This window comes from Protomyctophum bolini (genome assembly GCF_963924005.1).
Source record: "Protomyctophum bolini genome assembly, chromosome: 12".
Taxonomy (NCBI): Eukaryota; Metazoa; Chordata; class Actinopteri; order Myctophiformes; family Myctophidae; genus Protomyctophum; species Protomyctophum bolini.
Window position 1 is genome coordinate 11,001,085 of NC_137873.1, and position 16,816 is coordinate 11,017,900.

At 43.7% G+C, this 16,816-nt stretch overlaps 1 protein-coding gene across 2 annotated transcripts; it reads right to left on the reverse strand.

Moving 5' to 3' along the window:
• Window positions 1-135: 135 nt before the first annotated feature.
• Window positions 136-16,751, reverse strand: dcaf8 (DDB1 and CUL4 associated factor 8). 2 transcript variants are annotated; one of them, XM_080778815.1, is made up of 13 exons: window positions 16,415-16,751; window positions 13,613-13,686; window positions 13,366-13,482; window positions 12,573-13,219; window positions 11,830-11,970; window positions 10,894-10,988; window positions 10,091-10,201; window positions 8,928-9,058; window positions 8,137-8,244; window positions 6,696-6,826; window positions 6,444-6,563; window positions 5,034-5,150; window positions 136-3,591 (listed from the first exon to the last, which is right to left on the reverse strand). In XM_080778815.1, the coding sequence occupies exons 2-13, from the start codon at window positions 13,647-13,649 to the stop codon at window positions 3,484-3,486; spliced, it is 1,863 nt and encodes a 620-aa protein (XP_080634941.1). In that variant the 5' UTR covers window positions 13,650-13,686; window positions 16,415-16,751; the 3' UTR covers window positions 136-3,483. The 2 variants fall into 2 exon arrangements, with proteins under 2 accessions (XP_080634941.1, XP_080634940.1); XM_080778814.1 differs by having other exon boundaries at window positions 12,573-13,231.
• Window positions 16,752-16,816: the final 65 nt, after the last annotated feature.

The following is a 16,816-nucleotide window of genomic DNA, read 5'->3' on the forward strand; positions in this document are numbered from 1 at the left end:
AATTTATACGCACAGACAGAAAACATGACAATATATTGATTTACAATCTGGAACGATATTTTGTAAAAAATAAAAATAAAAGCATAGTTGCCTAAATGATATAGGGTCGAACTCTAATAATGACTACACAAAGAGCACTGTCTTTTTGTTTATTGCACAAATCGTACATGTCCAACTGAACTGGTAGAACACAATATCAGGCAGTGGTGGAGAAAGAAAATTGATCAAAAGCCTTAATATGTAATGTATACAATACAAGAACAAAAAACAAATAAGACAGTCAGTAGGAAAATCTGGATATGAATGTCTGGTTATCCAACAGATAAATATTTAAAAAGTGTAATTTTGTGTCTTTACATGATGGATCCAAAACTAGGCTATTCATGATCAAACAGACTGTTTTCCTGTTCTTAATGTAGTCTGTAAAGGGAAAACTAAACAATGTCTCAAAGTCAACAGTTTTTTCCCCCCTCATTTTCAAAAGTACTTTTTCCTTATACAGTATAGAATATAAACCTCTGGATCAATACCAATCAAACATTTATTTTTTTCTTTTGGAAGTCAAACAGTTTCTAACGAACTTTTATTTTTCCTTTCTCTTTACATTTTTAATATATATTTATATATGTACATATAAATTCAACTAACTAGAGTTCTCATAGAAAATGAGAAAAGCTGGGGCTCTATCGCTCTCACACAAAACGAATGCCTGGCAAGCATACTGACCCCCCCCCCCCATTGATACAAGAGAAGTGCAAGATACCCCTCATCTCAAGTGGTATGTGGAACCTCTCAGATACTAGACCTGGGTCAAAAGTATTTCCTGGGAATGGTTAACAACTTCAACCCTAGTCTTCTTGCATAGCTAGACAATCGTAGAGCTCCACCTTCTGATATGTCTGGTGATTGACATCAAAATATATCTGGGCATAACGGCTACAAGAATGGCATCTAACAATCCTCTGTCTACTGCTTTGAAAACCAATCTTTGCACTGGCTCTGCAATGCAGTAATGTTTTAATTTCCAAATTGTTTGAGCCAGTTTGAGAAAATGTTACCAGATGTATCAGCACATGGAGATCTGATTGTCTGGCTATGTGAGACTACTTAAACTCCATTTTATACTTAATTGTACAACAGCGACAATATAGCCATAATTTAGACCTGGGACATTGGTGAAAGCAATGTACTATCTGGGTAGAATAGAAAACAGCCAGCCTGTGTCCCCAATTCCTAAGGAAAGCAGTTGAGAAACACAGTGTGAACAAATTGAATACATTTGTCCAATAAACGAAAACCCAGCTAGCAATCTCAACTCACTCAAGTGGCTCATTAGGCAGTGTTTCAAGTACAAATTGACCCAGGTCTGTTTCACCTGTATTCGACAAAAAGGTGGCCCATCTTCTGAGAAAGCCCACAGTTCCCAGACAGTCCAGGAACAGTGCCTATATGCACATTATTAAATTAATATACTGTCTGGTTATAACTTCAGTCAGCTTCATGAATTCTCATGTCCACAATCCGGGGAATGAGGAGAGGGTTTCTTGTCCAGGACTGATGTGAAAAAGCGCAAAAGGGGTGCTGGTGGAAGCAAAGTGGAAGTTTCTCTCTTCCTTCTCTCGGCTTGGCGCTCAGACACGCCTGCTAAGTGCAAAAAGACCCCCCCCCGCACTCAAATAAAACAAAAGCAGAAAAAAAAATATATATATATATCTTACAGGATGAATACCTGTATGACCTGAAATGAACACACTTTTAATTAACCAGGGGAAGCATTCCAATGAAGCGGTAAGTGCAAGCAACTGACATTAACAAAGACATTAATTATTCACTCATTCCCCCTTTGGTACACAGTACACAAGTGCACATTTTTGTCGTCATCTCAAACCAAAAAACATCCCTGATTACAAGTGCACCCAGTTGTGCGGGAAAAGGCTAATGGAGGGGATGGTGTAGTTTCTGAGGAGTCTGAGGGGGAGAGACGGCATGTGGAAACCTAGTAGTCATATGAGTGAGCAAAAACACAAGACTCTAGTATCTAAAAGCCCTGTTAGCAGTCCCTAGAGTCTGTATTGCTCCTTACACCCAACTCGCTAAATGACAAGCCATGGGGGGCCACCAACATCTGTAGGGTGCATCCTTTGATATATTGGCCTCAAGGAGGCGCATGGAGGATCATAGCATACGGGGTCACTCATCTAGTTTGGGTTAACCTCCCAGAGAGCATGAAAGCACTCAAGTTTCACAGCAATCTTCCCATTGGATTCTGAGATAACTTGTTTGCAAGTGGAAAGCTTGGCAAAGAGGAATGCCATGAGGTCACCAAAATCCTTAGGCTTTCACTGGGGTTCATGGGAGGTACACAGCCAACCCCATGGCAATCCAATATGTTGTTTGGGACCAAAGTGGTGAAGAAACCGACAGAGCGACACAGCCATACTGAGAGCATCTGCTGCTAAGCAGGAGTGACACAGCCATCCTGAGAGCATCTGCTGCTAAGCGGGACTAAAAGACAAATAATGGACACAACCTATTAAGGTACTTGCACACTGCTCAATTCTGGCCATTACATACATCCATTACATGTGACAGTGTGACACTGTCGCCAGACTGCGTACGTTGAATTGAGCCTACCTCTCTCATTCTGACGATACTACAACCAACATCAGCCAAAGTATTATCATTCAGTGACGATGTCACACTGATCGATGCCAAACGCTCATGACATTTTCTCCACCCACTGTTATGCTACGATATGAACATTTTATGTTGGACAAGAGGGCCAATATCGTACAGTGTGTAGTCAGTCACCCTTACTGAGGTTTGGTGTTGAAACAGGGAGGTGTAAGGGGAAAAAGTGAGGTGTAAGGGGAAAGGAGTGGGTACAATCAGGCTTAAGCCCTCCTGCTAAACCCCTCTTATATAAATAGACTACGCTACAAAGGGGAGAGAATGGTGACGTGCTATAAGGGAAGGAGAAGGATGGAGCTTGGATGCTGGTGTTCTATAGCTTACTAAAGGGTGCTCAATGTGGAGGCGTTTTGCCGTTCACTCTCTCTCTCTCTCTGTCTCTCACACACACACACACACACACACACACACACACACACAACCCCACACACACACCCACCCACACACACACACACACAACCACACAACCACATAACCACACAACCAGGGGACCTCCAAGTGGTTTATAGGGACATAAGCGCACATCAGAACTTTCTTCATACAATAGTCAAAAATCAGGACACTGGAAGGGCGTATGTCTAGTCCCCCATTTGTACACTGTTGTCTCGTGGGAAAACCAGGTTTTAAGCATCTCGGTCACTCTCCCTATGAGTAAAATGTATTTGTACATTGATGTGTGCCTTGTGTGTGCCAATCATGCTTGCCTATGTGCATCAATTCTAGAACAATAAAGTGTGTGTGTGTGTGTGTGTGTGTGTGTGTGTGTGTGTGTTGTTTGTATGCATGTATGGCTCAGGAGGACATGCACTGGACGTGGTCCGGCGCTCCTTCCTCTTCGTCAGAGGAGTCTGGAGAGCTCCAGGACTCATCCGTGTCACCTTCCCCACCCTCACGACGAGTCTGTGGACACAGAGTTTTTGTCATAATTAAAAAAATAAATCATATCAACAAATCGACACGAAAAGGCACCATCAACCATCAAGCACATAATTGCAATATCTCTGGTTTGATTCCGGTCAGAAAATTGTGTTATATGGTTTCCTGTGTCTCTACACTCACATAAAGCCAGATATCAACGACAATGATCAATTTGATCATTATCAACTATTCCCAATATTAATATTGGCGGATGCCTCGTCAGTGCACTTACAGTATGGGCACGTTTCAGCCCAGCCATCTAGAAAGTGGACAAATTAAGCGTATTAAGCAGCTAATGATGATCCCCTTACACTGGTTTGACAATGATGTCAAATCAAACCAGATTGGCCACTTGGTCTTTGGCATTGCCATATTTTTTAGGGCAAACTGCCAGTGCAGCAAGGCTGTCAAATAAAAACAATTTTTTGTCCATGTCAATAACGAGTTGAAGTCAACTCTTTGAATACTGAGAACGATATAAACTTACCCTTGCACAGGTAGCCTTGCCCGAGAGAATGAGATTTTATTTATTGTGGTTTATCCAGGATTTATAATTTAAATAGAATTTTTAGCTAACGACCGATCGTGTCCACCTAAAAATGACCAAAATCCCCTCGTGCACGCACACCGTATTTATTTGCATTATGGCTCATAATATTTTCGGGGCTTGATTAGAGCTTAATTTGACTTAGATATGCCAAAAACTATGATTGCACGGACCATTCACTTCCGCGACATACTAAATCCAACACGGGTTGTGTTTATAACCACGCCCCCAGGCAAGTTAAGTTTACTGATGGTAGGGTTAGGTGTAGTTTTACTGAGGTTAGGTTTAGGCTGCCAATCGCAGCGACTGGCCAATCACAGCGCGTCCTTGAACAACCCGTGTTTCATTCGTGCCATTATACTCCCACAACGATTGTTTTAATTCAAAGTGGTTCTGTGAAATGTTTATTGTCATTCCGTGTACATACAAGCTCCAAGCGTCCACAGCGCATGAGCTTACAGATCTTGGAATTTTCTGTGCACGCACTCACCATTCACGCACTGACTCAGTTGACTTCCTTGTTGTTAACACGAGGGGGGAAAGAGGACTCGTTGCGAGGCGCAAGCATGGCTGGGGGACCAAAATGGGCCGCTTTTTTTTTATTATAGAATAATCGATTGTTATTTCAAGATCGATTCCCATGCTTATCGAACGAACGTCGATTAATCGATTTTTTGGGGTCAGCCCTAGTGTTGGTCAAAAACGTCTGGCACTGGTGATGCTTAACTCCTTCCACGCTAGCACTGTAGGGGGCGGCCTACAGTGCTAGCGTGGAAGGAGTTAAGCATCCTGCCCTGGATGCCATATTTCAAATATTGACACAATGTCCACAGAATTGTTTTCACAAACCAAAATGTACAGTGCCCTGGAAGCCTACCCTCTGGGGCCGCCTGTTCCTCATGTGTCTCATCAGGAACCACAGGAGCTGGGTGTCGTACTGGTCGCCATGACGCACACTGTCATCATCACGCTCACGCTTGTTCTTCTTCATCACCTTGGCAACCAGAGAAACATCAACAAAAACAACTGTGAGGTCACACAACAATGTTTCTCTGCTTCTCAGACTGCTGTGGCATTGTCTAATCCAGGGGTTGTCAATGTTTTTGGCTGAGGACCCCCGGAAATGCTTTGACCATGTCTCGTGACCCCTGCCTCCCCATCCCCAATACAAATTGACCGTTACAATAACCTTAATAATAGAGAAAATACATCATAAATAAATACTGAAACCAGATATAATCATTAAGGAAAGTTTATGCATACACTATGTGTACTATACACTATGTGTACTATGTAAACTCTTCATTTCCATTTTCCAGCCATTCCAAAAAGCATATAATAATAATAATAATAATAACTAGAACGGCACTACTAGAGTGCCTGCTAGCTTGCGCGTTGCACACGAGCAAGTAATGTCGACCGCTACGGACTTTCAAATCTCAGCCTCTCTGTGAAATATTGGTTTCAATGTTGAGTTATTAGGTTTAACATTTTAAAACGATTGATCGGTTACGTAATCAACAACAGGAACTACAAAGCATAACAAGCAATGATGTAATTAATACAGGTGAGTGATATAACTGGCTTTCGATGGTGACGTAATAAAGGTAGGTTTCAGATTACATATATGTATACATAGAGGCATTACCTTATGTATATGTAATTTTACCGCGGAAACTACTTTTCCCAGAGGCTTCGAGAAGAAGAAAAACGGCGAGTCCGCTTTCTTTACTAGGTTAATTGGGGTACAGGGTATAACTGGCTCTCGATGGTGACGTAATAAAGATATGTTTCAGTGTCGGGTGGATTAAAGGTATTGCCTCTATGTATACATGCACGTAATCTGAAACCTACCTTTATTACGTCACCATCTAGAGCCAGTTATACCCTGGCATTGATACATATCTTCATTACGTCACTCTCAAATCATGCAGCCACGGCATACGCATCGGAGCACCGGACAAACAACTTTACTTACTTATTTTTGAAGGGCGCTAGCCCCTCCTATATACAGCTATCTTGTAGATTCTGTCACAAACATTAAATGCCATTGACAATGATAATTTATGTCATGTGTGTCTGACTGAGCAAATCGGCTGTCGGTATGTTGGTGGAAACCCTTGGCCAATAAGGGACCACTATTCTTGGGGACGTAACTAAGGCATGTTTCAAGGTTGGTATAAGGTCAATAATTTATTAGAGCGCCCCTCACTTCACACAGGTGTGATTTTATATATTTATAGAGGGTTAGATAAAAAAAAGTGTGTACTAGATATGAAATGGTTACCTCTTTTAGGCCCTTGAGTCCTGTGGGGTTCTCAGCAGTAGGGGCCCACAGTTTGACATCATGATCAAGGCCGCTGGTGGCCATACCGGGCAGGTGGGGGTGGGGCTCCAGACAGTTCACCTGCACAGAGAGATAAGGACCGAGGTGAGCAACCCCCAAGAAGCATCACACCGGTGTGTCATCTACATTAGCCCATTATTAAGACCTTCTAAATCAGTAGTTCTCAAACTTCCCTGGTTTGCTCGTACTTACCACTCCCCCTCTGTCCCCCTCCATAAACTGGACGATGCGGGCAGAGTTTTTGTCCCACAGGTAGATGTGTCCACAGTCGCTGCCACTGACCACAAACTCACTGCTCGGACCGTAGAAGTTAACTCCCTTCACTGTGTGAGGGAGGAGGCGGGATAGTGGGTGATGTTTATTTGAAACACCATGACATCTTTAACACAAGCCAAATGGTGATTTTCCGCTGCACCAAGTACAAAAGTTTGTCAAGTGTAAACAACAAGAGCACAGCTGCAACGCAGCTATTGCCCGGAGGATCGTTTCTTTTGACAAAAAAATGTTTTGGTGCATAATTACAAACATTTACCATTGTAGGGATTCATAGGGATAGCAGCAGCATCAGATGCTGGCTATTGGTAAATGCTTGTGTGAGGCAAGATGATACATTAACACATTTAGTACCGGAACTGCATCAAAATAAAGGCGTTGCTTGCGCCAGAGTAATCGCCAGAGTAGTGATCGCTTTTATTTTGAAAGCCATGAACCGGAAATACTTTCTTAAAAAAGTTGACTGACAAAGTGACCTCACAATCTCTGATCATCTTAATATATTTATATACGCTCCAAAAAGAGTTCATATTTTGCGGGAGAGACGGATGAGGAGCAGAAATGCAGCGCCAGCATATCGATCCTTTCATCACCACGGAGAGCGCCCTGGATCAGGAGATACGAGTCATTCTTTCCGCCGCGCTAACATGGGAGTCAATGACAAGCTAATAGTTGCACAGAGCGTTAGCATACGGCAAGCGAAAAGCGAAATGCCAAAAAAAAAATAGGAATAATTCTGAATATTCTTATCTCGCCCCGTGTCGTTTGGATGTCGTTTGGACGTCCACAGACGTCTAAGGCACCTCTCGGTTCCAATCCTTATGACGTTTCAGGACGTATTATGTACGAAATGGGTTAACACCAGTCAAATCCTGGTATGCTTTTACTGGCTGAGCCTGGCAGCTGAATAGAGGGTATGCATGCGACATCCTCAAACTGAGGTTATGGTTCTGGAACGCCTACTGAGTGGCAACAAAATACTTTCTGGCCTTGACAGCCCATAAATCCAAAAAGTCCTATCTGATTGCACGAAACAACGTTAAACTCACTTTGTCACTCACTTTATGCATGCGCTATAATATGTAAGGTCCAAGTCACTGTGGCTGGCCTAGCAACGTGAAAAATCTATGATGGGAACCTTCCATAACGTGAACATTTCTGATGGATGTGTGTTTACATTTTCATAGGGCTGGGACTTTAACCGATTAAAAAATAACGCTTAGTTTTTGCACCACTGAACCTCTCACTTGATGAGTTTCAGGCATACCGATCATACCGGTACACCAACCAATAGACCTACCAACCAAGGGGTACAATATTGAAAGGGTTTTGGTGAATGTTATTTTTCATTCTTCTGTACCTGTGGCATTGTTGCGATGTCCCTTGTATCTCCTGAGGTAGTCGGCTCCGTCACTGTGGCTGGAGTCAAACAAGTAGATGTCCTCGTCGTTGTAACTGGTCAGGAGCTCTGAACAGATGGAATCCAACAGATAAATCAGCTTTTTATTATGAGCCACGCTCGGCTTCATGTCATCATCAAGTACTGTATGCAAGTAAGATGGTCAACGACGTCAGGTCTGCCTACAGGGACGAGGTCAGATCAATGCCACTCTGATGTCAGGAGAACAAACCTAGCTCTCAAGACCACGGAGGCCAGCTGGACGAATTCCATCAGAAAGCAGCAGACGAAGACGAAGCAGCGTTTAAAAGACGTGCAATTCACACTGTACCCGTGTACCAAAAAACTAAATCAAAGACCATTGCTCAAAATGTCTACGAACTACAACAGATAGGTCTTGCCAATTTAAAGGAAAACAGACAGCTAGTGATGTGAGAAACATTTGAAGTTGATTAGGGACCGACTACAGACTGTTTCGTTATTTACTTTTTACGGATCATTTTGTCATTAATTGCTTTATTTGGACAGCAAAGAGAGATAGAAAAGCAAAGGCAGAATGGATGGTTGCCATGCAACAAAGTTCTCCAGACAGAATCAAACCAGTGACAATGAAATTACATGGGTGACGCACCAACCAGTCATCTCCCAAGCGCACCACCACAACTATACAATCCTGAAGTGTCACTTTAAAAGCAAAAAGCTGGGAAAGCTATGAGTCAGGGTGCGCATGCAGGGAGGGAACATAGTTTTACCTGTGCCATCGTGGCTGTAGACCAAGCATGTGATGTTGGTTTTGGACTCACTGGCCACCAGGTGAGATGGACAGAACTTTTTCAGCACCCCGTTGTTTTCGTTCTCATTAATCTTCCTCTGATCATAGATCCTAGATAGTGTGAAGAAGAAAGGCCAAAAATGGGAATGGTTCTCAACCTTTTCAGGCCATGACCCTGCGGGGTCATGCAAATAAGCATATTTGAACTGGGGACACCATCCTCATATGCACTTGGAATAGGCGTTGAGGCTAATGACTCCATTTTCATTTCCACAATTGTGTAAATATTGTGTAAATACCCAATCTACAAGCTCAACGCCTCACAAAGCGAGATGTTTTGAGCTTGTAGATCAGCTATTTACAAAGATTATATCATTTGACAATTGGCCAATGTTTGACCAGTTCTTATTGTATAGTTTGTTGATGACTTTTTTTTATATATATATCATTTTTATCCCACGATAACCCATTTTTCACCCCTGTGTCAACTATCTAATGTGATCCTGGGCTCTACACACCCTCCCCCGCCAACCTAGTCCCCATATATGGGGGACATGGGGAGAGCAACGGACTTGAACTCATGCTTCTTTCATGCCTGAGTGTCCAAGTTGCTCCTTTACACCTGACAGGGGGAGTTTCCCTGGTTGGACGTAGCGCGTGGAAGGATCACGTTATTACAACCAGTTCCTTTCCCCTCCATCAGGCGCCCCGGCTGGCCAGGGGGAGGCAGTTTAGAGACCAGGATTACTGCATGTTTTTTGTGAGGGTACCTACACTCCACACAGAAACGACAGCACTACCAAGTGTGCCACCGTGCCCGCTGTTGATGCAGTAATGGTCTTAACATTTTCTTTCTTTCTGAGTATTAAAAGTCCTTCAATTGTCACTTCACTGTCATCTGGGGACCCCCACAGGTTAAGAACCTGATTGGTGTAGTCAGTGTGTCTATCCGTGGCAAAATTCGCAAAGCACTGAAGCCGTTCAGAGCCACATTTCTTGTGCATGCTGCGAATAAGGCTATTTAATTTGCTTTGCATATAGCTTGTCAAAATGTCCAATTTGGATCAATTCAGCTTTGAACTTGCAATTAATCATCAGTCACCACCATCATCACCTCCAGGTCATGTCATCCTTAGGTCTCACCTGACATACTGATCTCTCCCGCCGACAGCAAAGTGGTGCGTGTTGGCTGGGTTCACGAAGATGGTGTACAGCCCAACTTTCTTGTCTCCCTCCTTCACCACCACCAGTTTACTGTCACATACGGAGAGAGGGACACAATGGAATGGAGCAAAGCGGGCTTTAGGTCATATGAACATAAGTTACATACATGTAGCAAGAGTTTGTGTCTGTGATGGTGTACATTTACAGAAGTACTGTATTTAAATGTTTAACACAGTATTGGTTACTGGAAAAGGTTCGTACTGAAGGTAGCGTACTTCATTTAGTGCAGGCCGTACTTTTTTTTTAATGTACTCTTATTTGTTGTGTCTTGAATATGTGTTTATTTATTTTACATGACTGTCACTTATGTGTTCAGACAAGGTGTAATGTTGCATGAATCAGGACCACCATGACAATTAGACTAGTCCTGGACTTTGATTCATTGTTATAGCAAACCTTGATTCACAGTCACTACTTCAGTCACACACTTAAACGAAATGGTGAAATACAAGTGTCACCTTGAACTCTAAATAAAACCCTCTGTCTGAAGCCCACCACACACCGGCTGCGTCCGCCGCGCGACACCTCCATTATTTTCAATGAACCTATCGCACACCGGCTCCGTCCGCCGCATCATGCCGCGTCATGCCGCGTCGCCTGGCGCGCCGATAGAACCAGTTCTATTTTCCAGGCCGCGCCGCGCGGCAACGCGTTGCAGACGGTGTGTGATGGGCTTCAATCAGAAACGAAAGCCATGGTGTGTGTGTGTGGAGATCACTCACTTGGCCGCTCTGTCTAGACGCAGGTCAATACCAAATACCACAGCATCTTCTCCAGCCGACAGAAAGGAGCAGGGCGAGTCTGGCTCCAAGGCCAGCTAGCGGGCACGGCAACACACACACACACACACACACACACACACACACACACACACACACACACACACACACACAGTGTCAGTCAGTCAATGTTGTAGAACAACTCTACCCCACACACAAATACGCACACACCCACCCACACCCAGCTGAGACACTGAATACATGGGTAAAGGTAATGCAAACAAATAAGAAAGAGGCAATCCAAACAAAACAAAAGCCAGACCTTCTGTCACAGGAGAGAAGTTTTGGTTTAGCAGCGATTAGTCTGATTAACCACTTACACTTTGTCGGACAAATAATAATACATGTCACAAGCTCTTGCGAGCTTGTAGTATTTTGTGGGAAAAACGTTGCCAATGCCAGAATAAATCATTATTTAATTAACCCAGAGCACGTACCCCAGGTACGTACATATACGTACGTCGACGATAGGTGGCGTCATATACCAAGTCCGTATATATACTAGAGTTCTCAATTTCTGCCCGAACCCGACCCTACCCGACCCGGCCTGGGTCGGGTCGGGTAGGGTCCAGGCAGACCAGGAAGAGCAGCTGTCCAGGAGAGCAGATACTCATAGTGTAGCGAATAGTGCCATCGACCGTAAACCACTGAAGACACAATATGGTGAGAAATCTCGTCATACCTCGCAGTGTGAACACTGAGAAATCTTAGTGTTCACACTTGAACACTGAGTTAACTCATTGTCTGCCAAAGGTGTGAACACTAAGATTTAAGATTTAAAAAAAATACTCCCAAATCAATTTTATTCAAATCCATTAAAAAAAGTACTAAATCGTTTATTTTGATTAACTGTTGCAGCTCTATTATTATTATTATTACCTTGTGAGCTGCTCCTTTATGCTGTGCCACCCTCTTGGTAGTCTTGCAGCGCTGGGTGGCAGAGAGCTCAGCCACTCTGATTTGTCCGTCTCGAGCACACATGGCCAAGGTGGAGTCTCCACTGTGGGGCAGGAACTTAGCCTGAGGACAAAGGCAGAGCAAAAACAGAACGCCCGGATATCAGCGTCCAGTGCATGCTCTGGATTTTAAATGGCTTCATGGCCATGAGCCAAGACAAATCTTTTGACTAATCACTCCTATCTCCTACAAAAATCGAAACATTTAAACAAGATTTATTCACCCTATCCTTGGGATGACATTTCTCATACAAGGACCATACCGGCATCAATACATGTCTATTCAGAGCTCCAGCCATATCACATATCACGTACATTTTCCATTATTTCATTTTAGAAGAAAAAAATAATCCTACATTTTCTCCAAAGTAATAAATACATTACCGAACTTAGCAGAATAACTGGCTAAAAACAAAACACCACGCAGTTAATAACTCATGACTACATAGTACATACATCTAAATTCTCTGCTCAGGGCCGTGATTTCAGTCTAGTAATTTACATAAACAACCTCCTAGGTACTCTTTCCCTCACATTCGTGCTTCCAACTTTATTGCCTACTATGCACTTTTTACTTGTCTTATTCTGTGCTGCTGTAACACAGAATGTCCCCCTTAGGGGACTAATACAGTATTAATCCCAACTGATCTCTTCTCACAAGCTCACCTGAAATACATTGCTCTTGTGTCCGCTATCGAACTCCAGCGCAGCGTGGCGGATGGCCCAGTCCCAGATGACCACGCGCAGGTCGTCACTTCCCGAGGCGAGGCGTGTGCCCGAGGGGTTGAAGTGCAGGGTATTGACGCAACCTGTGTGCCTTTCCAGGCGCCCCTGGAGCTCGAGACGCTGGACCAGGCCGCGTGCGCCACACACGCGTCTCACAAACTGGTACGAGTTCCTGCCGATCTCCCGGGAGCGCAGCGACGGCACGGCCCGCCAGCCGGGTCCACGCATGTCGCGGAGCTCCGCCCCCAGCCACGCCTCCATGGCCTGCTCGTCCTCTTCTTCCTCTTCCTCAGGATCATCTTCTTCCTCGTCATCGTCATCATCATCGTCGTTGTCGTCGTCCGAGCTGGAGGAGCGGTTGGCGCCGCCTCCTCTTCCACTGCCACCACCTGGGCGGTTCCGCTTTCTCGTGGCTCTCTTTCCTGCGTCTTTCTCTTTGGTCTTTCTCCCTCCCTCACTCTCCTTCTCAGCTTCCTCGGTCATGGAGTACATGCCGCTGCCGTCCATGCTGTCTGTGTCTTCTCCCTCGTCTCCGCCGGCCTCTGGCATAGGCTTGTCCCCCGACTCCTCATCTGCTTGTCTGGGAGCTGCAGCAGAGCCTTGACCAAACGGTTCAGGTGTGAAGAAAGCGTCAAAAGAAATTCAAGCTTTTTCATAAGAACATCATGTTACAGTATGCAATTAATGAATTAGGTTACGTAGCCTACTCAAGTGCTCAGGAGAGTGAGGTCACCTGTTTCAGAGGAGGTCTCCGCTTGTCCCTCTTTGATCCCAGAGGAATCCCCCTCCACAATTCCGGAATCGCCCTCCGCCTGTCTGTCCTCTCCTGGATCTTGATCCTCTGCGCCACCTGGCACACACAGCCACACAAGCTTGCTAAACAATTAACTAGTACGTCGTACAGTATAAAGGATCAAAGCTAGTTTGAACTGTTCACTGCATGTCCTGAAAATCAATAAGTTGCATTGCCAATCCTTTACCGTTGAGCACCGTGGATTTGCTGTCTGTGTCCGCCATCCCGTCTCTTTTATCCTACCTCTGCCCGAAGGAGAGCCTGTAGAGGACCAAATTCATGAGTGATAGCAACTACCTCATTCTCATTATATTGCACTTATATTAACACTTTTTTTGCCATGGAATCTTTCGGAATAAAGGCGCTAAAGTGGCCAGCAGATGAGGCAGATTTTACTCTGAAAAGCCCCACCTTCCATTTCCCCCAAATACCGGGAGGTATAATTTTCCATTACTACCTTGCGCTACCTCGTCTGATCTCTCTTTAGAAGCGTTATTATTCCAAACGAGATGCTTGATTAAGTCAGAAATGAGGACAGAACATTGCCGTTATGATCAAAACCATGGAGAGCAATGTAGATTGAGAGATAAAAGTGAACGGCTGTGCGCATGCATGAAACATGTTGTTAGACACCACTATTGGAAAAACGACTGATAAAGCCTAAAATGCTGATATCGGCGAGTATGGCAGCCTATGCCATTCTGAAACCATGTAGTTTATCACATGTCTGTACTCTGTCATTAATGTTTTTTATAATGGGATGAATCTAGAGTTGCAATACCCTCCATTGACTCCCCACTCATCCAATTTACGTTTGCGATCTGCTTTAAAAAACATTAAACTCACCAACATTGTAGCTTGAATTATCCTCTTTCAATCTGCCGAGCTTTTGTTTCATAAAAATCCACCGTAGACATGTTATCAGTTACTTTCTGTCAAGAAATTCTCTGCAGGTGATTCTTTTTCTAAGTGTTGGAGTTTGGAAGCGCTCGTCGTAAATCACTGAACGGCCCTGCGTACCACCTGTTTAGAATTTGCACATAATGCAGGAGGCAGCAGCACGACCCGTTCATAAGAAATAATAAATAAAAAAAGAATAACCTGCAGATAATTTCTTGGCAGAAAGTAGCTCATAACTGTCTACGGTGGATTGTTATGAAACAAAAGCTTGGCAGATTGAAAGAGGATAATTGAAGCTTGGCATAGAGCTGCAATGTTGGTGAGTTTAACGTTTTTTACAATACAATACAAGCAGTTCGCAAACGCAAATTGGATGAGCTGGGAGTCAATGGAGGGTATTGCATTAGATTCTAATGCAATACCCTCCATTGACTCCCAGCTCATCCAATTGAATGATTAGATTCATCCCATTATTTAAAAAATCTAGAGTTGCAAATTGCGGCTAGAGGATCACAATGGAAACAAGCCGACAGTCTTTCTTGGATTCATCCTTTTAGCAGACCTTGTATTGTACTGTACTTCCCTGTGCTTGTCCATGCAGGCAATGTTATCAATCAATCAAAACATGATATTTCATTTACAGTAATATTTTGAATGCTACTGTAAAATTACATTGTTTTACTAACTTGAAGCTGCACTGCATTATGAATGGATTTTTGAGGGGTGCTAGCCCCTCCTATAAACAGCTATAGAGTTTAATGTTTGTGTTGTCTGAACACAAACATGAAATGCCATTGACAATTAATGGAGAATTCACGTCATAATATCGGTGGGAAACCTTGGCCAATAAGGGACTAACATTCTTTTTTTTAAACTAAATAATAATGAATTGGGACTACCATTCTTGATGATGATGATGATGTACGATGATTAGAGTGCTGCCCCTAACTTCACACAGGTGTTTTAAAAAAACTATTCCATTTCCTATATCAGTGGCTCTCAAACTTATGTTTTTTTAATACCAAGGACCTCATGTACCTCTGAGAGTGTAAGGTAAGGGTCAATTTGGTTCCATGTGTACACTCTCAGTTTCATTTGGAACCCACTCAGGGAACCAGCTGAAGGTCCCTGGATCCCAGTTTGAGAACCACTGTACTATGGACTGGTATCAATAAACTATTCAATCAATCAATTGGTACTTTGTATCGACCGATACACAAGTTGTGGTAAGTATCAGAATCAGTATCGGGAAGGAAAAACTGGTATCAGTAGTACATCTCTGAAATCAGTCAAGGGCAGATGGCTATCAGACACACCCATTTTATTTTCATATGCTTAACTTTGTACTACTATCTTAATTAATCATAGTTCTATCCCTGCTCTTTAGCCTAACTGTTCTGTTTTTCTAGCTCAACTGTGGTCTGTGATGACACCTGAACTTCCCCAAGGGGTCAAATAAAGGTCCATCATCCATCTATAGCTAGTTGTTCCCCACATGACAGCAGGTGCACAACAAGAAAACTGAACACCATATGCTGCACGTCAAACTGGACATGACTAACTGCATGCATGCAGTGAGTCAACTAGTTACCTGATCAGCTCAGTGGCTGGCTGCACACCGAAAATAGCCGATCTACATCGCAGATCTGCTATTTTACGGTGTGCGACACCCACGAAAAACCAAGTATACAGTTGAATGCAGACATAATCTCGCAGCAACAAATGACATAATAAGCAGCGTGTTAGCTCTCTCTCACACACAGGCCATTATCATGTCTGTCTGTTGCTTTTGTTTGGAGTTGCTGCATGTCTGGAGCTTTGTAAACAACAGTTGGTTCCTGAGTTTAAAGGGCTCGTTGTTGTCCGATATATTATAATCTATAGACGACGCAACAATTCCAAGTAACGACCGTGGGGAAACAACGCACAATTTAAACATGTCGTTGTCCACGGCTGCTAACTAACTGACAGGCAGCTAAACTGACATTCAACTGTCAACAACACGCAGCAGCACATACTATCCAGCGTTGGTTTGCAGCCACAGCTAGCATGCATGCTAGGACGCCAGGCTAACATGTCGTTATATTACCTCTAGTCTGGTGGAAGGCCCGGCGTGGCGAGGAGGCGTTACTTTCCTTAATCTTTGTTGCAGATTTATTGTCTTCGCCCTTTAATGCTATACTTTAGCAGCTCGGCGGCTAAGTGCCTCGGCTGTTAGAGCTCTGTTGAAAAGCGCACGACGGCATGAGGAACAACGGGTACATAAATAAAGCGTCCTGGGAACACGCACACTTTTTTTAATGGAGCAACAAGGTATAGCAGCGTTGGTGTCGTACTGAGAGACTGACTGGCTGCTGCTGTGTTTACGTTTTGACCGTTCGGCTGGCGGCTGCTGCTTCTGCTTTTTTTTCTCTTCTTCTGATCATTCCTTTTCCGGCGTGTGTGCTTTTATTTTTGGAAGTTGAAGCTTGCAGGTCCTGTCTAGTCTAGA

Excerpts from the sequence above, each read along its gene's own strand:
- dcaf8 (XM_080778814.1), bottom strand. The coding sequence starts at position 13,649 with ATGGCGGACACAGACAGCAAATCCACGGTGCTCAACG. Across the intron at positions 11,971-12,572 it reads ACAAGAGCAATGTATTTCAG|GCTAAGTTCCTGCCCCACAG; the intron begins GTGAGCTTGTGA and ends CTTTGTCCTCAG. Across the intron at positions 10,989-11,829 it reads ATAAAGGAGCAGCTCACAAG|CTGGCCTTGGAGCCAGACTC; the intron begins GTAATAATAATA and ends CGTGCCCGCTAG.